The following is a 20,443-nucleotide window of genomic DNA, read 5'->3' on the forward strand; positions in this document are numbered from 1 at the left end:
TAAAGGTCTTAAGTGGAGAGCAAATGCTTTGAAAATGATTAGGGCAAAGAATGTATGAATGTGCTTTATATAATTGATGTATGTATATGTATGGATTGTGATAAGAGTTGTATGAGCCCCTATTAAATGTAAAAAAAGAGAAAAAAAATAATTGTTCAATGTCTATGTTAAGTGATGCTTCCATGTGATCAGAAACAGAAATTGAAGGCAATAACATGTAAAAAACCATAAAATTTGGCATAAAATGCTTACAGAAATATGCAGGCATTCACAAAGCAAGGCAAAAAAGTAAAATGTGCATGTTATTTGTGTCATAGAGATATATACATAAAGACTATAAGCAATTGTATATTAATATATGCACACATATTTCATTGTATGCTAACCATACATTGTATTATATATGTGTGTGTATCTATATATATGCACACACATATATATGCTGATGAAGAAGATCATGGGATCAGGATTGGAGAAAGATGCATTATCAATTTATATAAACATAAGACACAACCTTGCTGGTTGAAAGTTAAGAGAGCTTAAAATACTTACTGGTGAAGATAAATAGATATAGCCTTAAGTATGGATTATAATGCCTGGTAAAGAAAGCAAAAGTCCTCACAAGTAGACCCATAAAAAATTTTGATAAACAGAGAAAAGTTTGATATTGTCAAGGGTTTCATTTTACTTGAATCCACAATCAAAACTCATGGAAGCAGTGTCTAGGAAATCAGGCGATTTTTTGAATTGGGCATAACTCTTACAAAAGGCCTCTTTAAAATATTAAAAAGCCAAAATGTCACTTTGATGCATAGGGCACACCTGAAAAAATTCATGATGATTTCACTCACCTCTCATGCATGTGAAAGTTAAACAGTGAATTAGGAATATCAGAGAACATGTTAGTCCAAGTAAACTAGAGAAACAAATTCATAAACATGCATATATGTATAAGAAACAAGTTTATATACAAGAGCAGTTGAATATTGAGAAAACATCCCAGCCCAGTCCAGATCAAGGCCATACCATGTATCTGATACCAATCTATAAAGTCCTTTTCAGACTCACAAAATACATGCAATGATGCCAAATGCAGGAGGATCACAGGCCAGTGGGTTGGAAGTCTTGCAGATCCAGTGGCATTGTAAAAACTCAGAACTTGTAGGGGCGGGTCTCCATGTGGCTCCTCCAGTTCCCAGGCCATGAGGTCTATCAGTGTAGTTCCATGTAGTGTCAATAGAGTGTCTCTCCAGGGAGTCAGAGAAGAGACTGAGAGAGTGTATCTCTCTCCTCCAAGGAGGAAATCCAAGAGTTCCCAGAATTCTCAGGAGGCTGTCCCCACACAGAGGCCTCATTGGCTATGACCCGACTGACAGACTAGACTCTACCTACCCCTTCACTCTTAATCCTCTCAAGCCCCAGATTGACACCAGATTATGTAAGTACCACAAAGAAGAATTGATTTCTTTGAATTGTGGTGTTGGTGAACATTGAATGTACCATGAAATTCCAGAAGGAATATGACTTGAAAAAAGTGTAGCCAGAATGCTTTTTTTAGAAGCAAGGATGGGAAACTTTTCTTAGAACATCTCAGGGGAGGGATCAGTCTCTGGAGAAAGACATCGTGTGGAGGATCAGAAAATAGAAGACCCTCAACTAAATGGATCAACATAGAAACTTCAACAATGACCTCAAACAAAGCAGCCATTGTTAGGCCTGTGCAGGACTAGCCAGCATTTCATGTTACAGTCCCACGGGTTTGCAATGAGTCAAAACTAAGGCAGCAGCACCTAAGAGTAACAACACGAATATAAAATCAGCATGTGGGGTAAATATTCTTTCCATTTCAGAAATAAAGTAACAGTGATATCCAGGGATTAACCTACAGACTCCAAGTTATAGTGAACATTTATTAGAAGCAAGATGTCAAATACGTTTCCAAATGTATTCTGCATGCCCATGTCGATAACCACTAAATAGCATCATTTCCTGAATTGATGTAAGAGTCAAAGTTTTATGGAATTCTACATTTTTTAATATTAACTTAATTTCCTAGGCAGATGCTGTGTTTCAGACTGCACTGAAAAAAGCTGACCAGTCATGGACTGTGGGAACAGAACGTACTGCCTTCCTCCCCGGCGTTCAGATCTATGTTCCTCACTTCAACAGGCAATTGACACTTACTTACGCTTCTCTTGACCATGCCGTTTACACTCCAGTGCTAGCAGCAATCTGTATTAGAAACTGTTGGTTCCACAATAATGAAGATAACAATCACAAAAACATACTTTCATGCATTGGGCTTAAAACTTAGACTTTCACTTAAATGATCTCTGTTACAGCTGACTAAGGGATCTGGTGACAAAACAACTAAGCACTCTAGCACTAACTGAAGGGTTGGCAGTTCAAACTCACCCAATAACAGCTCATAAAGAAAAAGGCCGGATGAAGCAGTTCTCCATTGTCTCAGGAGGTTACTTCGAGTCGGAAAAGGCTCAGTGGTACCCAGCAGCAACCTTGTGGCTAGTAGCCAGTCCCGCTGCACAGGTGATTGTATTATGGCTCTGAGCCGGTCTCTGTGCGGTTTGCCCATCGTGTGCCTTGCAGTCTTCAGAGGGCAGGGTAAGATTTCATGTAACTGCTTGAATTGGGGGCGACCGCATGATGGCTCTGACCAGTGAGCTGGGAAAAATGACAATGGCATCACATCTAAGGCAGATCAGTTAACTGATGAAAAGAAAAATCCCGAAGGAAGTGTTTTCACTTCATTTGGTAACTGACAACGCTCTCAACCATGACCATTAACTTGGGAAGATAATCGGAGGACAATGCATCACTCGCTCCTGGCCACCACGCATATGAGGCTTCCATAAGAACTAGACATGTGTACTTCTCAAAGTCACAGAAATCTTGGGGTTATATGTTACCTCAATATAACCAAACTTTCCTGATTAATACAGGCTCACACATATAAATGACTTACTCCGGGTGATGAAGCTAGAAAATGTCAAAAGTAACCTGTCGAAGTCCTTCTACAAGCCTTACAAATGCCAATATTTCTGTTCCTTCTTTTAGGGCCTCCCAGGTTCATTGCCCCAAGTGCCAAATAAGACTTCTCCGGACTATAAAATACAATGCAGGTACAATCTCCCTAATCTTTGCTTAATAACCTACATCTTGGTATAATAAACAAAAAATAAAGTTTAAGCAGCTGAACGTAGTCTCTTCTTCAATAGGAAGTTTGGGATTCTAAGTGACAGGCCCCACCTGTGGGGCAGACAGAAGATTTGTCATTCACCTCAAATAATCAAATTTGTCAGATCAGAAGTAGCAACTAAGTGACAAGGACTGTAACAACATCTCCCAAGGTGTGCCATTGGGTGTCGAGATTCTCTCAGGGCAATACTGACTCCTGATGACCTCACAGGAAAGGCGGAGCACAAAACTTAGCATAAAAGCAGTGCTTCTCTCCTAGATCTTAGGTGCTGACTCCCTGAGCGTCCTCTGCACCACATCCATCTCCACGATGAAGTTCCTGGCGGCTCTCCTTCTCCTCTGCACAGTGGCCCATTTCTGCAGTAGGGCAGGTGAGTAAGGCTTGCTGGAGAAATGAACTCCGGCCTGGTTTCCTCATGAGACCAAATCATCTAGGTGCTTAGGTGAAGTTAAAGTGTACTCCTTTGTAATAGAAAGTGCTCTTCCCTGGGAATGGGGGAAACTTTGGATCCAGCTAGAGTTGGGGGACTTAGGGATGAGGATCTTCCACTTTAAATGCTGATTCCCATCGATGGAAAATTTTCAATTATGCAATTTCTTCTTGCCTCTACCAATGTAGAAGGACTTTGGGATTAGTAGGTGTTCTTAGATAACTATTCTTCAGTCAGAAAGCTGTGGATGTCTCCCAAATCAATACAGGAAGATCAGAGTAAAACACAGTTTTCTGAAGGCCCAAACTCACTGCCATCCAGTTATTCTGATTCACAGCAGCCCTGCGGGACAGGGTTGAGCTGCCCTTGTGGGTTTCTGAGGCTGTGAATCTGTCACAGACGTAGAAAGTCTCATCTTTCTCCAGAGTTCCAAAGGGCAGGCAGCTACACTTTTAGATGTTAAAGTAATCATTAAAACAAGACATTAGAGCTGTTGAATTACATCCCTTCAGATCACTTAAGCACTGGCACAAAGTAGAGTTTGACTCCTAGTGACTTTCCAGGGCAGAGGCGAACTGGTCCCTTGGGACTTCGAAACTAAATCTTTCAGGGAAACCTTATCTTTTTCCCACAGGCAAAGTGGCGAGTTTGAACCACCAACCCTGCTGCTAGCAGCCCAACATTTAACCTACTATACTACCAGTGCATCATTTATCTCAGTTCCAAAAATACTCAACCAGTTCACTGCCGTTGTGTATTCTGACTGATCGTGACCCCCTAAGACAGGGTAGAACTGCCCCTACGGGTTTCCAAGAGCGGGATTCTTTACGTCTTTTCTGAGGTAGCAAGCCTGTGTCTCCACTCAAGGAGCAGCTGGCAGTTTCAAACTGCTAACCTTGGTTGCAGCCCAGCATACAACTACTACACCACCAGGGCTCCTTTATCTCAATTAGGAGAGACACGCTATCAAAGATGGTGTTTCAGACTAGGAGTGGTGACTGCAGTACTGAGTTTGAATCATTATCAAAGACACGCTAAGCTCCAGAGAATGGCCTTGTCAATAGAGGGAGAAACTAGAGTAATTCGCTTGTCTATGCTGAGGGGTTATCTGGCATGATTGTCTCATTGAAATGTTTTCTCAGCCAACAGCTGAGACTTTGTATAAAGATGAGAAATATGTCAAGACTTAGTGACCCAGAAAATAAAAGTCTAAATATAGGTACAAATTTACATTAGTTAGTCAGAATTCAATTTTTCTCACTTACTTGTGCATTTCTCTTTCAGAAGCTGCCAGTGTAGCCTCAACAACGGTAAGTACATTGAGTGGCATTTTAATTCCCATCGACAGCCATTTAATCAACAAAATACTTATGATTCATATAGCTAAAGTGAGCTTAGTGGGTTTGGAAGGGGATTAAGAAAATCTGACACATGATACAGCGCCCTCTGTTGTCTAGAAGGAAGTTAAAAATTCTATAAACATATATGTATATATGTTGGTCTGCTAACCACACAGTCAGCAGTTTGAAACCACCAGCAGATATGCAGGAGAAAGCTACTCCCTTAAACAGACACAATCTTGGAAACTCGCAGGGAGTCGCTTTGAATCAGCAATAACTCTACAGAAGCGAGTTTGGTTTTCGGATCGGTATCATAGACAATTCCAGTGTTAAAGGAAAGACAGGCTACTTCAAACTGAGAAGGTGCTGAACTCTTTGTGGAAGGGACAACCTGAGAGAATAGAGCAGAGTTTCTCTGCTTAATTACACAGACTCTGTATTCAAATCTAAACTCTACTATTTATTAGAATTTGCCTAGTATATGTTATGTCTTTCAATGCCTGAATTTCCCTCTTTTGTAAATATGAATAATTGTGGGTCCTACTCTCTTCAGTTGTTATAAAGATAGCAATAAAAAAATCCATGGTGTCAATAATGACTGGAAAACACAAAGAGTGTAATCAATGGCACTGAATTATACATGTAGAAGTTGTTGAATTGGAGTGTTTTGTTGCATATATTTTTGCCACAATTTTAAAAATACACAAATAACAATGAGTACAAGGAAGAAGGAAATATTCTAAAGTTGATTTGGTGATGATTGTACTTCTTCATATGATTGAACTAATGAATGGTATGATATGTGGATGAAGTGTCAAGAAAACTGTTAAAGAAAAAAAATACATGTCACAAAAATATACTGGCCCTCACAAGGTGTGGAAGGGATCAGGTATCAGGCATCATCAGAACAAAAAATCATGTCTTGTGAATAAGAGGGAGTGCGGAGTGGACTCCCAAAGGCCATCTGTAGGCAATTGGATATCCCTTTACGGAAGGGTCGTGGGGAGGAGACGAGCCAGTCAGGGTGCGGTGTAGCAACGTTGAAACACAACTTTCCTCTAGTTCCTAAATGCTTCTTCTCTCCCCCACTATCATGATCCCAATTCTACATTACAAATCTGGCTAGACCAGAGGATGTACAGATAGGAACTGGAAACACAGGGAATCCAGGGTGGATGATCCCTTCAGGACCTGATGTCAGAGGCTAGGGTAGAGAGCGGATGTTTTGAGAATGATGAAGGCAATGAATGTGCAAATGTGCTTTACACAATTGATGGATGTATGGATTGTGATAAGAGTTGTATGAACCCTTAAGAAAAAAAATTTTTTAAATTCCTGGTCCAAAAATACAGAATAATTTTTAGAGTGCAGTAGTAATAATAGAGCCAGTGGTAATGTTACATGCTGTGTAGAAATAAAGTTAGTGTAGCGCATTTATAAAAATGCCTGCTGCAGGGGAGGAAGCAGTTAATACGCACAGCCAGGAGGCAGTGTTGTTTGTATAAAGAATATGGTGGACGCACTAAAGGAACTGGCTACACAGCTTCAGAATGTCTGAGCAGGGACTCCCGGGGTAGCAGCTTTGCTGTCTGACCAGCAGAGGTCAGAAGAGGCTGACTTGGGTGCTGGGTGGTAGTAAGCCCTTCCCTTGTTTCTGTCTCAGGTGGACTGCAGCATTTATAAGAAGTACCCGGTGGTGGCCATCCCCTGCCCCATTACGTACCTGCCTGTCTGTGGCACTGACTACATAACCTATGGGAATGAATGCCACCTGTGTACTGAGAGCTTGTGAGTACAGAAAAAGGAAGCCGGACCCCGTGTCCTCCTCTGACAATCCCTCCTCTTTCCAGGATCCATTTGTTCATATTGCACATAAATTCTACTCCACCTCGCCCAGCAGTCACTGGCGGGAGAGAAAAACGTCATGTTTCACATCGGGTCAGGGTTGGACCCAAGCTGTCCAGCAGGGTGGTTACGTTCCATTTCATCACAAAAACTCCAATTCCCATCTGTCAGTTGCAGGAACCCAGCAAGACCGTGAGCTTATTGTTCAAACCATTGTCCCTGGAGTCCACAGATTCTGTAAACACATGATGAAAATCTCAACTTCAGCTTCTGGCTGTGCTAAATTGTAGAATGCTATGCAATATTTTGGGAAGGCCTGGTTGGATAGTGGATATGCATGTGGGCTGCTAATGGCCAGGTCAGCAGTTTAAAGCCACTCTTCAGGAAGAAAACACGGCTTTCCACTCCTATAAAGAGTTACAGTGTTGGAAACCCACATGGGGTAGTCCTATAGGGTTGCTATGGGTGGGAATCAACTCACTGGTAGGGAGTTTTTTATGCAATATCTTATTGAAAGAAAGATTCTGAGCTTTCCCTTCCCTCACCCTGCACACACACATTGACATCCATTATCCTATCTGATTTCTACCATACTTAGCCTCTTTATAACTTGATTCTTGGACAAACTATGAGTGCTGGTCCTTTATTCTCGGTTTCTTATTGGTTCAAACATCTGCTGATCTAAAGGAGATGAGACTAGCACTCTTTTCCCCTTTAATTTTAAATCCAGGTTACAAAGTGTCAGTGGTTGGACCAGCACCCACAGGCATGTTTTTAAAGGTGTTTTGGTTGGCCTGATCAGTGTTTGTGAAGGCAATATAAGTAGGTAGATGCTGCTTCTAGTGTCCTGATCTGAAATTTAGCATGCCTTGTCTTACACTGGGAGAAAGATGGGGCTTTCTACTCCGGTAAAGTTACAGTCTCAGGGAGTCCCACAGAGGCAGTTCTACCCTGGCCTCTACAGTCACTGTGAGTCAGCATTGACTCAGTGGCAGTGAGCTGTGTGCTTTGTTGTTTTTTTTTTTCAGTTTGTCTTATAATAAGTCCTTTATACTCATTGTTAGCTCTCTAATTATTTCAGGTCATTAAGTTTGGGGCACTTTCCTGTAGTTGTTTGTTTTGTAGTTATTTGTTTGCTTTTGCTTTTGTTGCCTTCTTTGTGCTTCCCTAAGCAAATTAGAATGTCAGGTTAGGCTCGGGTCCCAGGAGAAGATGATCACATATTTGTCCCCTGTCCTGGAAGCTTTAGTTCACAAACAGGAGGATTTCTTAGATTCCTAATCTAGAAATTTAAAATATCCTTTGGTGTGGTAAAAAGCCCTCTTTAGTAATCCAGAATCTGCTCCTCATCACAGTTCTTTCGGTCTAGGAAAATCTATGCGGCTGGCCACTTCGACTTCCCTCATCCGAGGCTTGCTTTAAGACACTGGGTGTTCCCTGTGGCTTCTGAGGTCCCTGGACATGGGCTGTGTGGTGGGGGGGGCAGGGGGGATCATTCTAGAAGTATTCTGCTCCTCACTCTGACAGAGACTCCATGTGACAAAGGCCTCCCTTCTAGGAGACTCCAAATCCTCACCTGAAAAATTAGGCTGGACTTCACAATTTCTGGAGTTCTTCTTAGGATTAATATTTTTAAATTCTCGTGTATTAATTGATATTGTTATCTGTATCTCCCCTCAGGAAAAGTAATGGAAAAATCCAGTTTCTTCATGATGGAAAATGCTAACTCGTCGATGTAAATGGATACCGAGTGATGACATCCTCATTGTCATCTTCGTCATTTCCAGGCTCTGACTGCCCTCTCCCTCATCTTGGCAGACATGCCAGGTGAGAATCAGAATCAACATTGTCAGTGTTTCCTGGGTGAAGTTGCCGCGCCATCTCCCACCCCCGTTTCAAGCCCATGTCTCACTGTTTGAATGGCTTTAACTCAGTAAAAGAATCTCCTCAGAGCGTTTATTTGCACTTGTACTGATATTTATTTCTTAGATCAAGGTATAATAACTTTAAAAAGAATATTCATTAACACACCATGCTACCCGTTATTCAGAGAAAAGTTTGTACAAAAACCCTAAAGTGGTTCTTAAGAAACAGACGAGTAAACACTCCATATTCTCCCCAGTCTTCAACTTATTAATCAGCAATCATCACCAAAAACTAGTTTATGGACTGTTTTGGTTCCTTATACTGGTCCTTTGTCGGTAATTCCTTAAAAGAGAAACTACTTTATTCCAAAAAATAGCATTCCTAGGAAGAGGGCTTCCTGTCTGTCTCTTTTCATGCCTTCTCTTCTCTTGCCTCACCTCTTGCTGTCCTCCTGGTAAGAGCCTTAGTGGGACATTTCTGCCGCTTTCTACGACACTGATTAAGGAAAGTTGCTTGGTTAGTTTCCATACCTGTAAGATGCAGGCACTACGTAGGGATCAAGAAAACATGGACAATAGTAGCCTCTTCTAATGAGCAATGGGGGCTCATGAAAGTTTTGTGACCAGATTGGTCCTTGTTTACTTTCCTGGCCCTCATTTTCTACATTTTCTAATTCCTTCACGTGCTGATGAATCAGTCTTGTCCCAGATATGAACACAGGATGGTCTAGCCCACCTCTATGATGGGCCTAAGACTGCCAGGTTTTGGTTGTTATTAAGCGCCATTGAATCCAGTTCAACTCCTGATGACTCAACCCCATGTGGTAGAGTTGACAGGTCTTTCTCCCTTGGAGAAATCCACTGATTGGATTCATCGGTGGTTAGCCACTGTACGCTTAACCTTTGTGCACCAGGGCTCCAGAAAACAAAAGGAGGCCTGTAACAATCTGATCGTCACACAGAGTCAAGGAGAAAGAGGGAAACTACGACCATCGTTGCTGCCTCCTATCTTCTCCATAAAAGAAAAGTGGTAGAAAAAGAAACACGAATTGTTGTAGCTTGCTTCCTTTAGATATTCGATCACTAGATTCTAAATCAATCCCAACTTTATAGATTCTGTCTTTAGGATCGTGAGTCACATAACATCTTCAACAGAACAATCAGGGACCAGTGTGGGTCTGCGTTAGAGTTAAATTTAAAATGCAGGTCATTTCAAGGTCAAGTTTAAAACCAAGATCAATTCAGGCCATGGAACTATGGGATGTGTGGAGCCAACTCTGAAAGTTGTAGAAATTAAGGAGCTAACTCTGAAAATTGTAGATTCAGACTAATGAAGCAGCTGAAGCAAAAAAGAAAAAGCAACTGAAGAGACGTTAGCTGAAAAAGAAGCTTGTGATCTTGGAATAAAAGGAGCTGTAATGCACGCTCAAATGGATCTGCAAATGTGAAGAGCAAAAATAATAACGAGAAGAAACAGGAATGAGCAAAGCATTCAAAAGAAGCAAATAATTAAGGTTCGGGTCTATAAAATGGGACAGAGAACAGTAACTCTCCAGAAGTTAACAATTATAAAACAAATAAGAGGAACCAAAGCAGAATGAGCTCCACAAGAGAAGGAACGTGGGATATAATTACACGTCAGGGCAGAGGAAAAACCTGAATAACTTAGGAGCAGGCACAGGTTAGTCACAAGGAGTGAGACTGCAACCACAAACGGGATGTGTGAGGGTGCTAATAAAGGAAGCTAGTAAGTCTTTCTCTACATGTCAAGTTTGTTGTGTGAAATCTCAAAATCCCATTATTGTGTTTCCAACAAGGAAAATACATGAATTCCCCAATTTCCACTCCTCCATCGGCTCTGACACCAACTGCACACACATAGCTGTGTGTCATATCTCACCAGACACTGTCCCTCGGGCTCCAAGTGCCAGCTACAAACTCAGGAGCACACAGATCACACTTGCTTCTAGCTACTGACTGCAAATTTAAAAATGTTCCCACTAACCTTGCAGGATACCAATCCTGTAACTGTTTACAGGAGTAGAAAGCCCTGCTTTCTCCCTCGGAGCAGCTGGTGGTTTTGAAGCGCAGATTTTGAGGATCTCGGCATGATGCGCGCCGTAACCGCAATGCCACTAAGTCTACATGATGCTCTTAGTCTGCTGCCTCAAGCCACTGCTTTGTGGTGAGGTCTGGGAAGGTTTTCAAAATCAATGTCAATGTCGTTCACCATCCAGGAAGCGTCCCACATGTGTATGAACTTTATCACATAGTTATGCTGAGGTCCCATTGCATAACCAGGATGGGGTCCCATTGAAAAGGCGAATAAATCATGGCCTTTCTGAGGTTACCAACCCAGTTGGTTTTGAGTTCTAAACAAGAGCACTGGAAGCTTCTGATGCCTTTTGTCATTGTGACCTGGGAACCAGGCCACTGTAAAGAAGAATATATTCAGCAACCAGAATAGTGGCTGTACTTTTCTGGAGTTGGTGGCTGACCCAAACACAAGCCACTGCCTTCTAAGGGCAGAGTCCATTTCAGCACACCAAGGCCTCATATGTCAGTGTTCATGCATTCCCTTTCCTTCTGGACAACTGCCAAGTCCCAACATTCCTCATTGGGGTCCTCAATGGCTGTTTCCTGTTGCTTCTTCTCAGTTTGAGTCATGACCCATCTGAAAAAAAAGGTCCTGGAAGCTTTGCTCCATGTCTGTCATTAAGGTTGACTCTACTTCAAGGCTGTAGCTCTTCCCAGTTGTAGTCTGTGTGCCTTCCAATATGAGGGGCGTAGCTTTTGGCACGACTCAGACTCGCTTCTACTACTAGTCGTAAGTCTTTCCGCGGCTAACCTCTCAAAACTAGACAGCCGATTCCTGCTTCCTAGTGTATACCTAATCTGGAACAGGCTGAACCCTGTTCATCATGGGTGACCCTGCTGGCACTTGAAATACAGGTGGGCATCGCTTCCGGCATCTTAGCAACATACGACAAACTGACAGGTGAGTGATGGTCAGGGATACAGAACTGCTCGTTTCCACGGAGTACTGGCTGAATTCTGACTACTTCGTACAATACGCTGTGCTGGGCACCGGGGTAGGAGAGGAAAGATTCCTTTCTTGTGCAGGCTCTATTTACAACGGTAACTTTAAAAGTATTACTCAGGGTCCCCCATTAAACGTGCATGTGTGTATTTGATGCAAAATATGCATAAACATGTCTCTGCGGTCATCTTTCTTCTGCTGGGTGGCTGGTCAGTTGAAAATTCTTGGGATTGGGGTTGGCGGCTGATCATGTAACGCACCAGGGCTCCTACCAGGCTGCGTTAGTACAAACCTCTGCAGGTTCCAAGGCTGAAGTCTTTATGGAAGCAGACAGTCATATCTTTCTCCCAGGCTGCATCTTGTGAGTTCAAACTGCTGATCTCCCCTTAGCAACTGAGCCAAAGTTCTATCTGTCAATGAGGAAAAGGAACCACGTATGGGAAGAGGAGCAGGAAAATGTTCCATGCAGAACAGAGACACAGGACCTGAGATGCAAAATCCTCTGTGGACAGAAGTAAGGAAGGAGACATGGGTTACCAAATGAAAGCACCGTGGTAGTAAAAGATAAAAATTATGGCACTCTTGGGACAATATGACATCCTAAGAAGATGGTAAACATAGGGTCGTGTGAGATCCAGCCTCACATCCGGATGGGTCCTGAGGGGCAGTTGTGTAGCTGAAGGGAAGAAATTAAGAGACAGACCAAAGGTTGGGGGTGCTTACCTCCACCATGACTTCAAGAGGCAGGTCCACACACAGAGAGAATAATGTACTCTCACCATCAGCTTATATACTCTTTGGCCACTCAAGGGCCTTTAATTACAGGTAACTGCATAGGTAACAAAGTGGAGTGTACCCTAACCCTAAAGGCCTCTGGGTTAATTGGAGGAGTAACCTAACACCAGTACTGGGGGGCAGGTAAGGGTGAGTGACTGTCCCCTGAGCAGGTAAAGCAATTGCAACATGTCTGCTCCTATAGATGAGGCTGCCAGCAAGATAGTATTCAGCCATGTGCTTGTAAGAAGTAACTTTAAGGTAGCACGATTAGGGGAGGATATTGTGGCTATCAATCTTGGTTCTGAGAATGTGAGTCCACTCTAGTCCACAAGTTTGAAGGCCACCCTCCACCCAGAATCCTGGTGTGCCAGGCTTCTTAAAATCTGAGGATAAAGAACTTGTTTGCATACACTCTCTTCCCGTTCCTCCGTTTCCCACAGGTCAGGAGACCTAGGTTCTATTGTGTAATCTGTCAGAAACTAGCATGTGACCGTGGACCAGTCCCGCCCCTCTATGGGTTTTAATGTTCAGTATAATAGCCATAGACAAGCCCGTGAGCAGTTGAAAATATCATTCGTTGCGCCTGTTTTTTAAGGTATACTTAGAATTCCCCAGTCATCTTTCTTGGTGGCATATATGCCCAGTCTTTCTGCAAGAGTCAATATGTCCAGACAGAATTAGAAACTTTGTTTCTCAGTCTGACAAAATGAGAGTCCTGCAGCATCCTCACCATTGTTTCTATGAGCTTGACATCTCATCTAGGATCATCCTCTCTTTCACTGGCCCTCCACTTTACCACGCCTGCTGTATTTCTCCAGGGACTGGTCTCTCTTGATAACATGTCCAAAGCACATGAGGCAAAGCCTCTCCATCCTTGCCTCTAGGGAGCATTCTGGCTGTATTGCTTCCAAGATAGATTTGTTTGTCCTTTGGGTAGTCCATAGTACTTTCATTGAACCGTATCGATTGTGCTTGGATCTTATTCATTGTCCAACTTATTCATACATATGGGACCATAGAAAACACTATGACCTTGGTCAGGCGCAAATTAATCCTCGAAGTAGCATCCTTGCTTTTAAACTGTGTAAAGAAGCTTATGCAGCAGAGTTACCTAATGTCATGCTTCATCTGATGTTTTCACTGCTATTTCCAATAGCATTGATTGTGGATCCAACCAAAATGAAAATCTCAGAAACTTCAATCTTTTCTCCGTTTATAATGATGTTGTCTTTTGGTCCAGTGATGGTTATTTTGTTTTTGTTGTTCTTTTAGATTGGGTCTTGATCCATATTGAAAGATCCACATTAAAGGGCTTCAAGTCTTCCTCACCTTCAGCAAGCAAATCTGTGTTGTCTGCATATTGAAGGCTGTGAATGAAGCCTCCTTCATCTCAATGCCTCCTCTTCCTTCATCTGGTCCACCTTCTCTTACTGCTTGACCAGCACAGGATGGCGGGACGATGCCACCCTGAATCACGACTTTTCTGATTTTAAACCATATGATACTTGAACCTCTCTTCTGTTTTTATCCTCAGATCAAATTATTTCAAAATGTACTTATCAAAGGAAAATAATTGTATATCATTCTACTCATGCCTGAATACTGCCCCCACCCTTAGTTCTCATAAATGTCATTTTCTCCACCTCAATACAGTTTGTTACTATATCTAAGGAAGAAAAATGACCCAGCCTAACACACAGCCAGCCTGTACAAAATGGTAGAACCAGGAAAGCTTTCATGCTGTTTCAGAAAAAAGTAGTCCAATAAAGAATATATAATAAACCCAGGGCAATTATCTAAATTGCTCAGGAATCTAATTCTCCACGGGTAAAAGAAAATGATAGCAAGTGCCCAGCAGATTTGTTTTAGGGGTAATTTTTTATAACTTATGAAAGTATTCATAAATATTCAAACACTTGCAAATGTAAGGCAGTGGCATATAAAAATAATCCTGGTTTTAGTGAGTTTTATTGGCTATTGAAATGTTATGTGCAATCAAGCGTCTTTCATAAGAAAAGAATTCCCACAGCTTCACAGGAGTTTCTGTCTTGTTCCAGGAATCTATTTCCTCAAAACCTGTTTCACAACAGAGAGAAAGATTCTAGAAATATATAAGGCAGAACCCAAGCCGGTTGAGCAGACACCAGAGAGTCTTTCTTTCTGCTTCCACCTGACTGTCCTTGGCCACTTCATACCATGACATCAAAAGCCTTTGTCCTGATCTTGGTTCTGCAACTTACGATCATCTTCAGTGAGTATCATCCTCCTGAAACTGCTCCTATGCTAGATCAACGGCTCCAAGTCCTCTTCTGTCCACATAACATTGAGATGCTCTCATCACATATTGGTTTGCTATGAGTTAAAAGTGACTTGATGGCAGTGGGTTCAGTTTTTTGTTTTCTCATCACATAGACAATATGTTTGAAATGTATTTTTGGGTGTAGTGGTTACACTTTGGGCTGCGATCCCCATCGTCAGCAGTTTGAAACCACCAGCAGCTCCATGAGAGAAAGACTGGGCTTTCTACTACCATAAACAGTTACAGTCTCAGAAATGCAAAGCAAGTAGCTAGGGATCAGCATTGACTCCATAGCAGTGAGGTTTTTTTAACCAATAAATTACAATACCGTGTAAGAGCAGACTTCTTAATGATCATGTAAGGCCAAATTCCTATTCATCAAAACATTTTCTGTAAGATCCTTCAGAAGTTGTCATTCAACCCCTGCCTTGACCTGATAGCACAGTTTGTGGGGGCCTCAGTTCGTTATCTAACAGGGTAACCTACTGTGTGGAATTAGTTATTATATTATTCCCCTATTAACGAGAAATCTTCCATCCTAGTATTTTTAACCACTCGCCAATATGTCCACATCCATGTTTGATATATTATAGAAAGCACTTGATGAATATGAAATTCACCTGCTTTTTCAAAATGTACTGAGCCTTGGTTCTGAGGCAGAAAAGATAGGGCAATCCCTTACTTAGCATTACAGTTTGGATGTTTTGTTTTGTTTTGTTTTGGGTTCTTGTGGCTACATTTAAATCTCCCTCCAAAAAGGAAGCCAGAAGATCCGTGCTGAGAGTCCACCCTTAGTATCACTGTGCTGCATAATTCTGAAGAGAGTGCATTATTTTCAGAGCAACTTGAGAACTAAAACATAAATTAAAGGATGGTTTTCTCTCAAAATTTAGGTTATTCCAGAGTCTAACTTTCTCTCTCTCTTTTTTCTTTTTTGCCAGATGCAGAATGTGTCCAACAGAGAAAACAGGTCAGTACATCATTTTGGTATAAAAGCTCTACTTTTGTATAAATTTGAAATAAGTATCACAAAGAGAAATATTTTATATTTAATTTAAAATATTAAACATTTTATATATTTTAAGATCAATTTCTGAAGTAGAACCTTTAGTTGCATTGAAGAAGCCATATTTCTAAAGTAGAAAGGATAGAAGAAGTCGGGGGACACGTAGCATTGTAGCTATCGTAGTTTGGGACTTGAAAATGCCAATGTGGGACTAGGGAACAGTATCTACCTGTTAAAAGTATTATAAGGTTTAAGATTATAATTTTGAAGAAGGCTTCAAAGCACAGTAGAGCTTATTAAGAAGTCATGATTATTATAATTTTAAGTGAGTCCCGCCCATGACTGTTCTCTATCTTAGAGAATGAAGCGTGAAGGTTTTTTTCAGTCATAACTCAGTGAAAATAATGACTATTGTTGAGAAAAATCTAAATGTGATGACAAAAAAACACTTTACACCAGCAATAAAGTAATGTGGGTTATAAACCAAGCTATGCCATGTGGCTTTCCAATTTGGACAATTTCCTTCACTCCTTTGTCCCCACCCAGCCCCCTCAATGGAAAGTAATAGGGTTCAGAAGGTAAATTTTACTATCTGGAAGGCATGAGTGTAAGCCATTTTTCACAATTGTGTATCTGTGTAAGAATAAATGGGTTAATGAATGTTCCGCACGTAACTAGTTTCTGCTCACAATGTCTGACCTAAATGCTGGCGCTTGGGCATAAGCAAGCAAAGAGGGGAAGTGGAACCGTTGTGGCATGTCAAGAGACATCGTAAGCAGCTCTACTCTTCTCGTCTCTGTGGTCTTCCTACATGGATGCCGTCTCATCTTTGTACTGCCAGCCCTCAGCTCAGCCCCTAACTTAGAAGGTCTGTGGGTTACTGGAATATACGGTGCTGTCATGGTTGCCTGTTGGGCTGCTAACCTAAAGGCCACGGTTAAAGCAACAGCTGCTCTGCCGGTGACACGGGGAGCTTTCCATGCTGACACGGAGTTACCATCGGGAAACACACAGGGGTCGTTCTAACCTGGCCTAGAGGGCTGCTATGAATCGGAATGAACTCAAGGGCAGTGAGTTTGGTTTGGGTTTTAGACGAGACAATTAATTCCATTTTAATTTGAACATATTTGGAGCTATGCAAGAGGAGATATTAAACAACTAGTTACAAAAATATGCCTGTATCTCTGGGATGGAATGAGTTAGAGACTCCATCTTTTTGGTTATTTGTTTGTTTGTTTTTGGGGTGTGTGTGTGTGTGTGTGTGTGTGTGTGTGTGTGCATGACTAGAGCGTCTATAGACCTGGAATCAAAGTCAAAGTCTAAAGTTAATAGCTACTATTTCCTAGTCCCTGGAAAAGAACATAATGTGTGATGAATGCTTGAGAAACTATAGGGGCGGTGAAAGAGGGGAAGACTCTCAAGATGGATTGACCTAGTGACTCCAACAACTGTTGTTGAGCATAACAACTGGGAAGATGGCACAGGACAAGGCAGTGTCTCCTTCCGTTGTACATAGGGCGGTTACGAGTAAGAAGCAACTTGATGGCACCTAACGACATTTATTCAACACTTTCTATACTCTGCCCTGTACTGCCTTTTATATACATCTTCTACACAGATTCACATGTGATTTCTACTTTACTCTCATCACCTAATTATTATTGCCTTTAAGGGAATGAGGTGGTACAGTAAATTGAGCATCGGGCTTCTAAAATTAAGGCCAATGGTTCAAAGATAGAAACCACTGGACAGGAGGAAGATAAGGCTGGCTGTTCCCACAGAGATTTACAATCCCAGAAACCCAAGGAGCAGTTCCACTCTGGGTGCTTATGAGCTGGGTTCCGTCAATGGGAGTTGGGTCTTGTGTTGCTGTTTAATTTATATACGAAAAGCAGTAAGGCTTAAAACCAAGCCACCAAACTGACTCTCATAGAGTTGGTTTTGAGGCATAAAGACTACATGACAATAAAGAACCGCTCCCTAAGGTTTCTGGAGCAAAATGGGGATGAAATCCTGGCCTCGCAGTTAGCAGCCCAACAAGTAACCTACTACGTAATCTCTTGAGGCTTAAAAAGGTAACCTACTCGCTCCAGGGTCATGCAGTCTGGAGCTGAACTGAGCTGTGGTTCAAGTTATTTTCCACAGTTGTCTCACAGATTAAATCCCTAGGAAATGATTTCTTGGGCTTCTCTAGCCTATTTCTACAATAGTTCATTACTCCTATAGGTGGCTTACCAAATTGGGTTGGCTTCAGGAATTTGGAAATTTTGTTATCTACTACAATGTTAGGATAAAATGGTCAATTGATAGGAATTTCTATACATATGCAACAAGTAATTTGTTATGAATAATTAATGTTACGAATAATCAAAGATTTACTAGTGCTTATAATTATCTTACTCGTTGCCATTGAGTTGATCCTGGCTCATAGTGACTCTATGTAAGCGTACAACTGCCTCCAGGTTCCTAAGGCGGTCATCATTACTCACACAAACGGCCACTTCCTCCCACGGAGCTGCTGGTGGTTTCAATTATCAGCCTTGTGGTTCGTAACTGAGTGATTAATTTCTGCCCAACCAGGGTTTCCAACATGCAATGGGAGCCCTCCCACTTTAATTGGAAAATACTAAGTTCTGAAGATAAAATTCGTTTTAAAAAATGGAGGTGTTTAATATGATCCCCGCCCCCCCACACACACACAGGTTGATTGCAGTCGATATGAAAAGTTACCACCGAGAGAACAACGGCGCTGTTATGAAATCTATGCACCAATCTGTGCCTCTGATGGCCAAACGTATGACAACGAATGCTTCTTCTGTTCTGAAGTTGTGTAAGTATTAAAATATCTTCTTTTTTCTTTGCTTAAAAGGTTAAGACAAATATACTTCAGTTAGATTATGTGGTTTGGGCATAGGAAATGTATGAAGCATGACATTTTGACCCTAAGAAATAGGATTCTCCAAATTTACATGATTTGTAAGTTTCTGCGGTCATTTTTTCCCACGTATTCTGATTGCAAGAATTAGTCAAAGAATTCCAGATCCTCCAAGTTGAGACAAAAATTAAAGGTCATGGATTTCAATTTGCTTTTGCTTAAGTTCCCTCTAAAAAGAAACACAATAAGAGAAGAAAAGTCACCACATAGTCTCAAAATCCATGATTGATCATTTGCAGGGACCAAGAACACCCCTCTTCTAGGCAGGACACTTCATACCTGTTAGAATAAGCTGCATTTATTGTTCAACTTCACCAACACAATTTGGCTTTGTTAATACCCCTAATGACCAGTACAAAGTCACCCAAGTACAAAAACAGACTCACTGCCATTGAATGAACCCTAACTCATAGGGATCCTGTAAATCAAAAATCTGAACTCACTGCCATTGAGTCGATGCCACTCCTAGTGACCCTGTAGGATAGGGTAGAACTGCCCCTGTGAGTCTCTGAGACTGCCACTCTTTACAGGAGTCGAAAGCCCAATCTTTGCCCCTGAGCAGTAGCTGGTGGTTTCAAACTGCAAACCTTGCAGTTCACAACCTAACGTGCAACCACTGCACCACCAGGGCTCACCCATAGGGACCCAGTAGGTCCCTGTGGGTTTCTGAGGCTGTAAATCTTTACTGGAGTGGAAAATCTCATCTTTCTCCTGCAAAGCAGCTGGTGAGTTTCGACCACAGATATTGTAGTTAGCGGCCCAATGTGTAACCCACTAGCCTCAAATATGTCCCAAATATACAAAAATTAAAAAGGAGAATTTAGCATATATGTCAAACTACTCTGATTTAATGAAAAGAAAAATCACTATTATCCTGCTTCCCAAGCTGTGAGCTATTGGCCCCTGGTGGGCGATGACCTGATCCAAGGAGGCTGAACAAGCAGATGGCTACACTTCAGCCTGGATTATGCACCTTAATGTAAAAGTTTTTAATTGCCAGGGTGGCACTGAGTAATATTCTTCTGAAAAGAGAGTGCGGTAGGTCAAATAAATTCCAGAACTTATAAATGAAAGGGGTTTCTACATGCACCTCCTTTAAATAAAAAAACCCATTAACATAATAGAGCTTATTTTCAAGGACACAAATTGATTGAGGTCTAGTTTGAACATCAACATTATGCAATGTCAGCTGTTAAAATATTCTCAGATTACCATAACCCCTTTTAAAACATCAATTATTGCAAAGACGCGGGTACATTTTTTAGTTTGTGGGTGAAGTTTGATTGAAATGCATACAGCTTCCAGGTTTCTCATTTGTTGCCACTTTCTCTCCACAGGAAAACTAACAAGAAACTTAAATTTGTACATTTTGGAAAATGTTGAATCTGCCTGGAAATTTTGAAATAACTTTTCATCTATCCATTCACAAGCGCCCCATCTTTCTTCCCAGATGACCTATGCCATATTGACTAATTCTGTCCCACTATGTCTTCATCGTTTGTCAAATAAAATAGACTTACCTTAAATATATGTATCTGAATCATTTTATTTGGGAACTGAATCCTTTAGATTTACTCTACTTTTTAGCACTGGATATTAGGTCAATATGGGGCTAGATTTCATAAGAAATTTTCTGTTAACACCAGAAGTTATTGTTAGGTGCATATGACAGATTTTAGGTCAGCTTAC

General features: G+C 41.5%; 2 protein-coding genes across 2 annotated transcripts; both read left to right on the plus strand.

The window, feature by feature from the left end:
• The first annotated feature begins 3,526 nt into the window (after positions 1-3,526).
• Positions 3,527-8,558, plus strand: SPINK7 (serine peptidase inhibitor Kazal type 7). The gene is made up of 4 exons (XM_075542707.1): positions 3,527-3,587; positions 4,932-4,957; positions 6,651-6,775; positions 8,513-8,558. Exons 1-4 carry the CDS (start codon positions 3,527-3,529, stop codon positions 8,556-8,558), a joined length of 258 nt encoding a protein of 85 aa, XP_075398822.1.
• Positions 8,559-14,710: 6,152 nt separating this feature from the next.
• On the plus strand, positions 14,711-20,137 carry SPINK9 (serine peptidase inhibitor Kazal type 9). Its single transcript, XM_075543152.1, has 4 exons — positions 14,711-14,765; positions 15,755-15,783; positions 18,522-18,649; positions 20,092-20,137. Exons 1-4 carry the CDS (start codon positions 14,711-14,713, stop codon positions 20,135-20,137), a joined length of 258 nt encoding a protein of 85 aa, XP_075399267.1.
• The last annotated feature ends 306 nt before the right edge of the window (positions 20,138-20,443 follow it).

This window comes from Tenrec ecaudatus, chromosome 2 (genome assembly GCF_050624435.1).
Source record: "Tenrec ecaudatus isolate mTenEca1 chromosome 2, mTenEca1.hap1, whole genome shotgun sequence".
NCBI classification, from domain to species: domain Eukaryota; kingdom Metazoa; phylum Chordata; class Mammalia; order Afrosoricida; family Tenrecidae; genus Tenrec; species Tenrec ecaudatus.

What these genes read in the sequence shown, in the direction of transcription:
- SPINK9 (XM_075543152.1), top strand. Translation starts at nt 14,711, where the DNA reads ATGACATCAAAAGCCTTTGTCCTGATCTTGGTTCTGCAACTTACGATC. An exon ending in GTGTCCAACAGAGAAAACAG is followed by an intron (nt 15,784 to 18,521) that starts GTCAGTACATCA and finishes ACACACACACAG; the next exon opens with GTTGATTGCAGTCGATATGA. An exon ending in TTCTTCTGTTCTGAAGTTGT is followed by an intron (nt 18,650 to 20,091) that starts GTAAGTATTAAA and finishes TTCTCTCCACAG; the next exon opens with GAAAACTAACAAGAAACTTA.
- SPINK7 (XM_075542707.1), top strand. Translation starts at nt 3,527, where the DNA reads ATGAAGTTCCTGGCGGCTCTCCTTCTCCTCTGCACAGTGGCCCATTTC. An exon ending in CCATTTCTGCAGTAGGGCAG is followed by an intron (nt 3,588 to 4,931) that starts GTGAGTAAGGCT and finishes TTTCTCTTTCAG; the next exon opens with AAGCTGCCAGTGTAGCCTCA. An exon ending in CACCTGTGTACTGAGAGCTT is followed by an intron (nt 6,776 to 8,512) that starts GTGAGTACAGAA and finishes ATCTCCCCTCAG; the next exon opens with GAAAAGTAATGGAAAAATCC.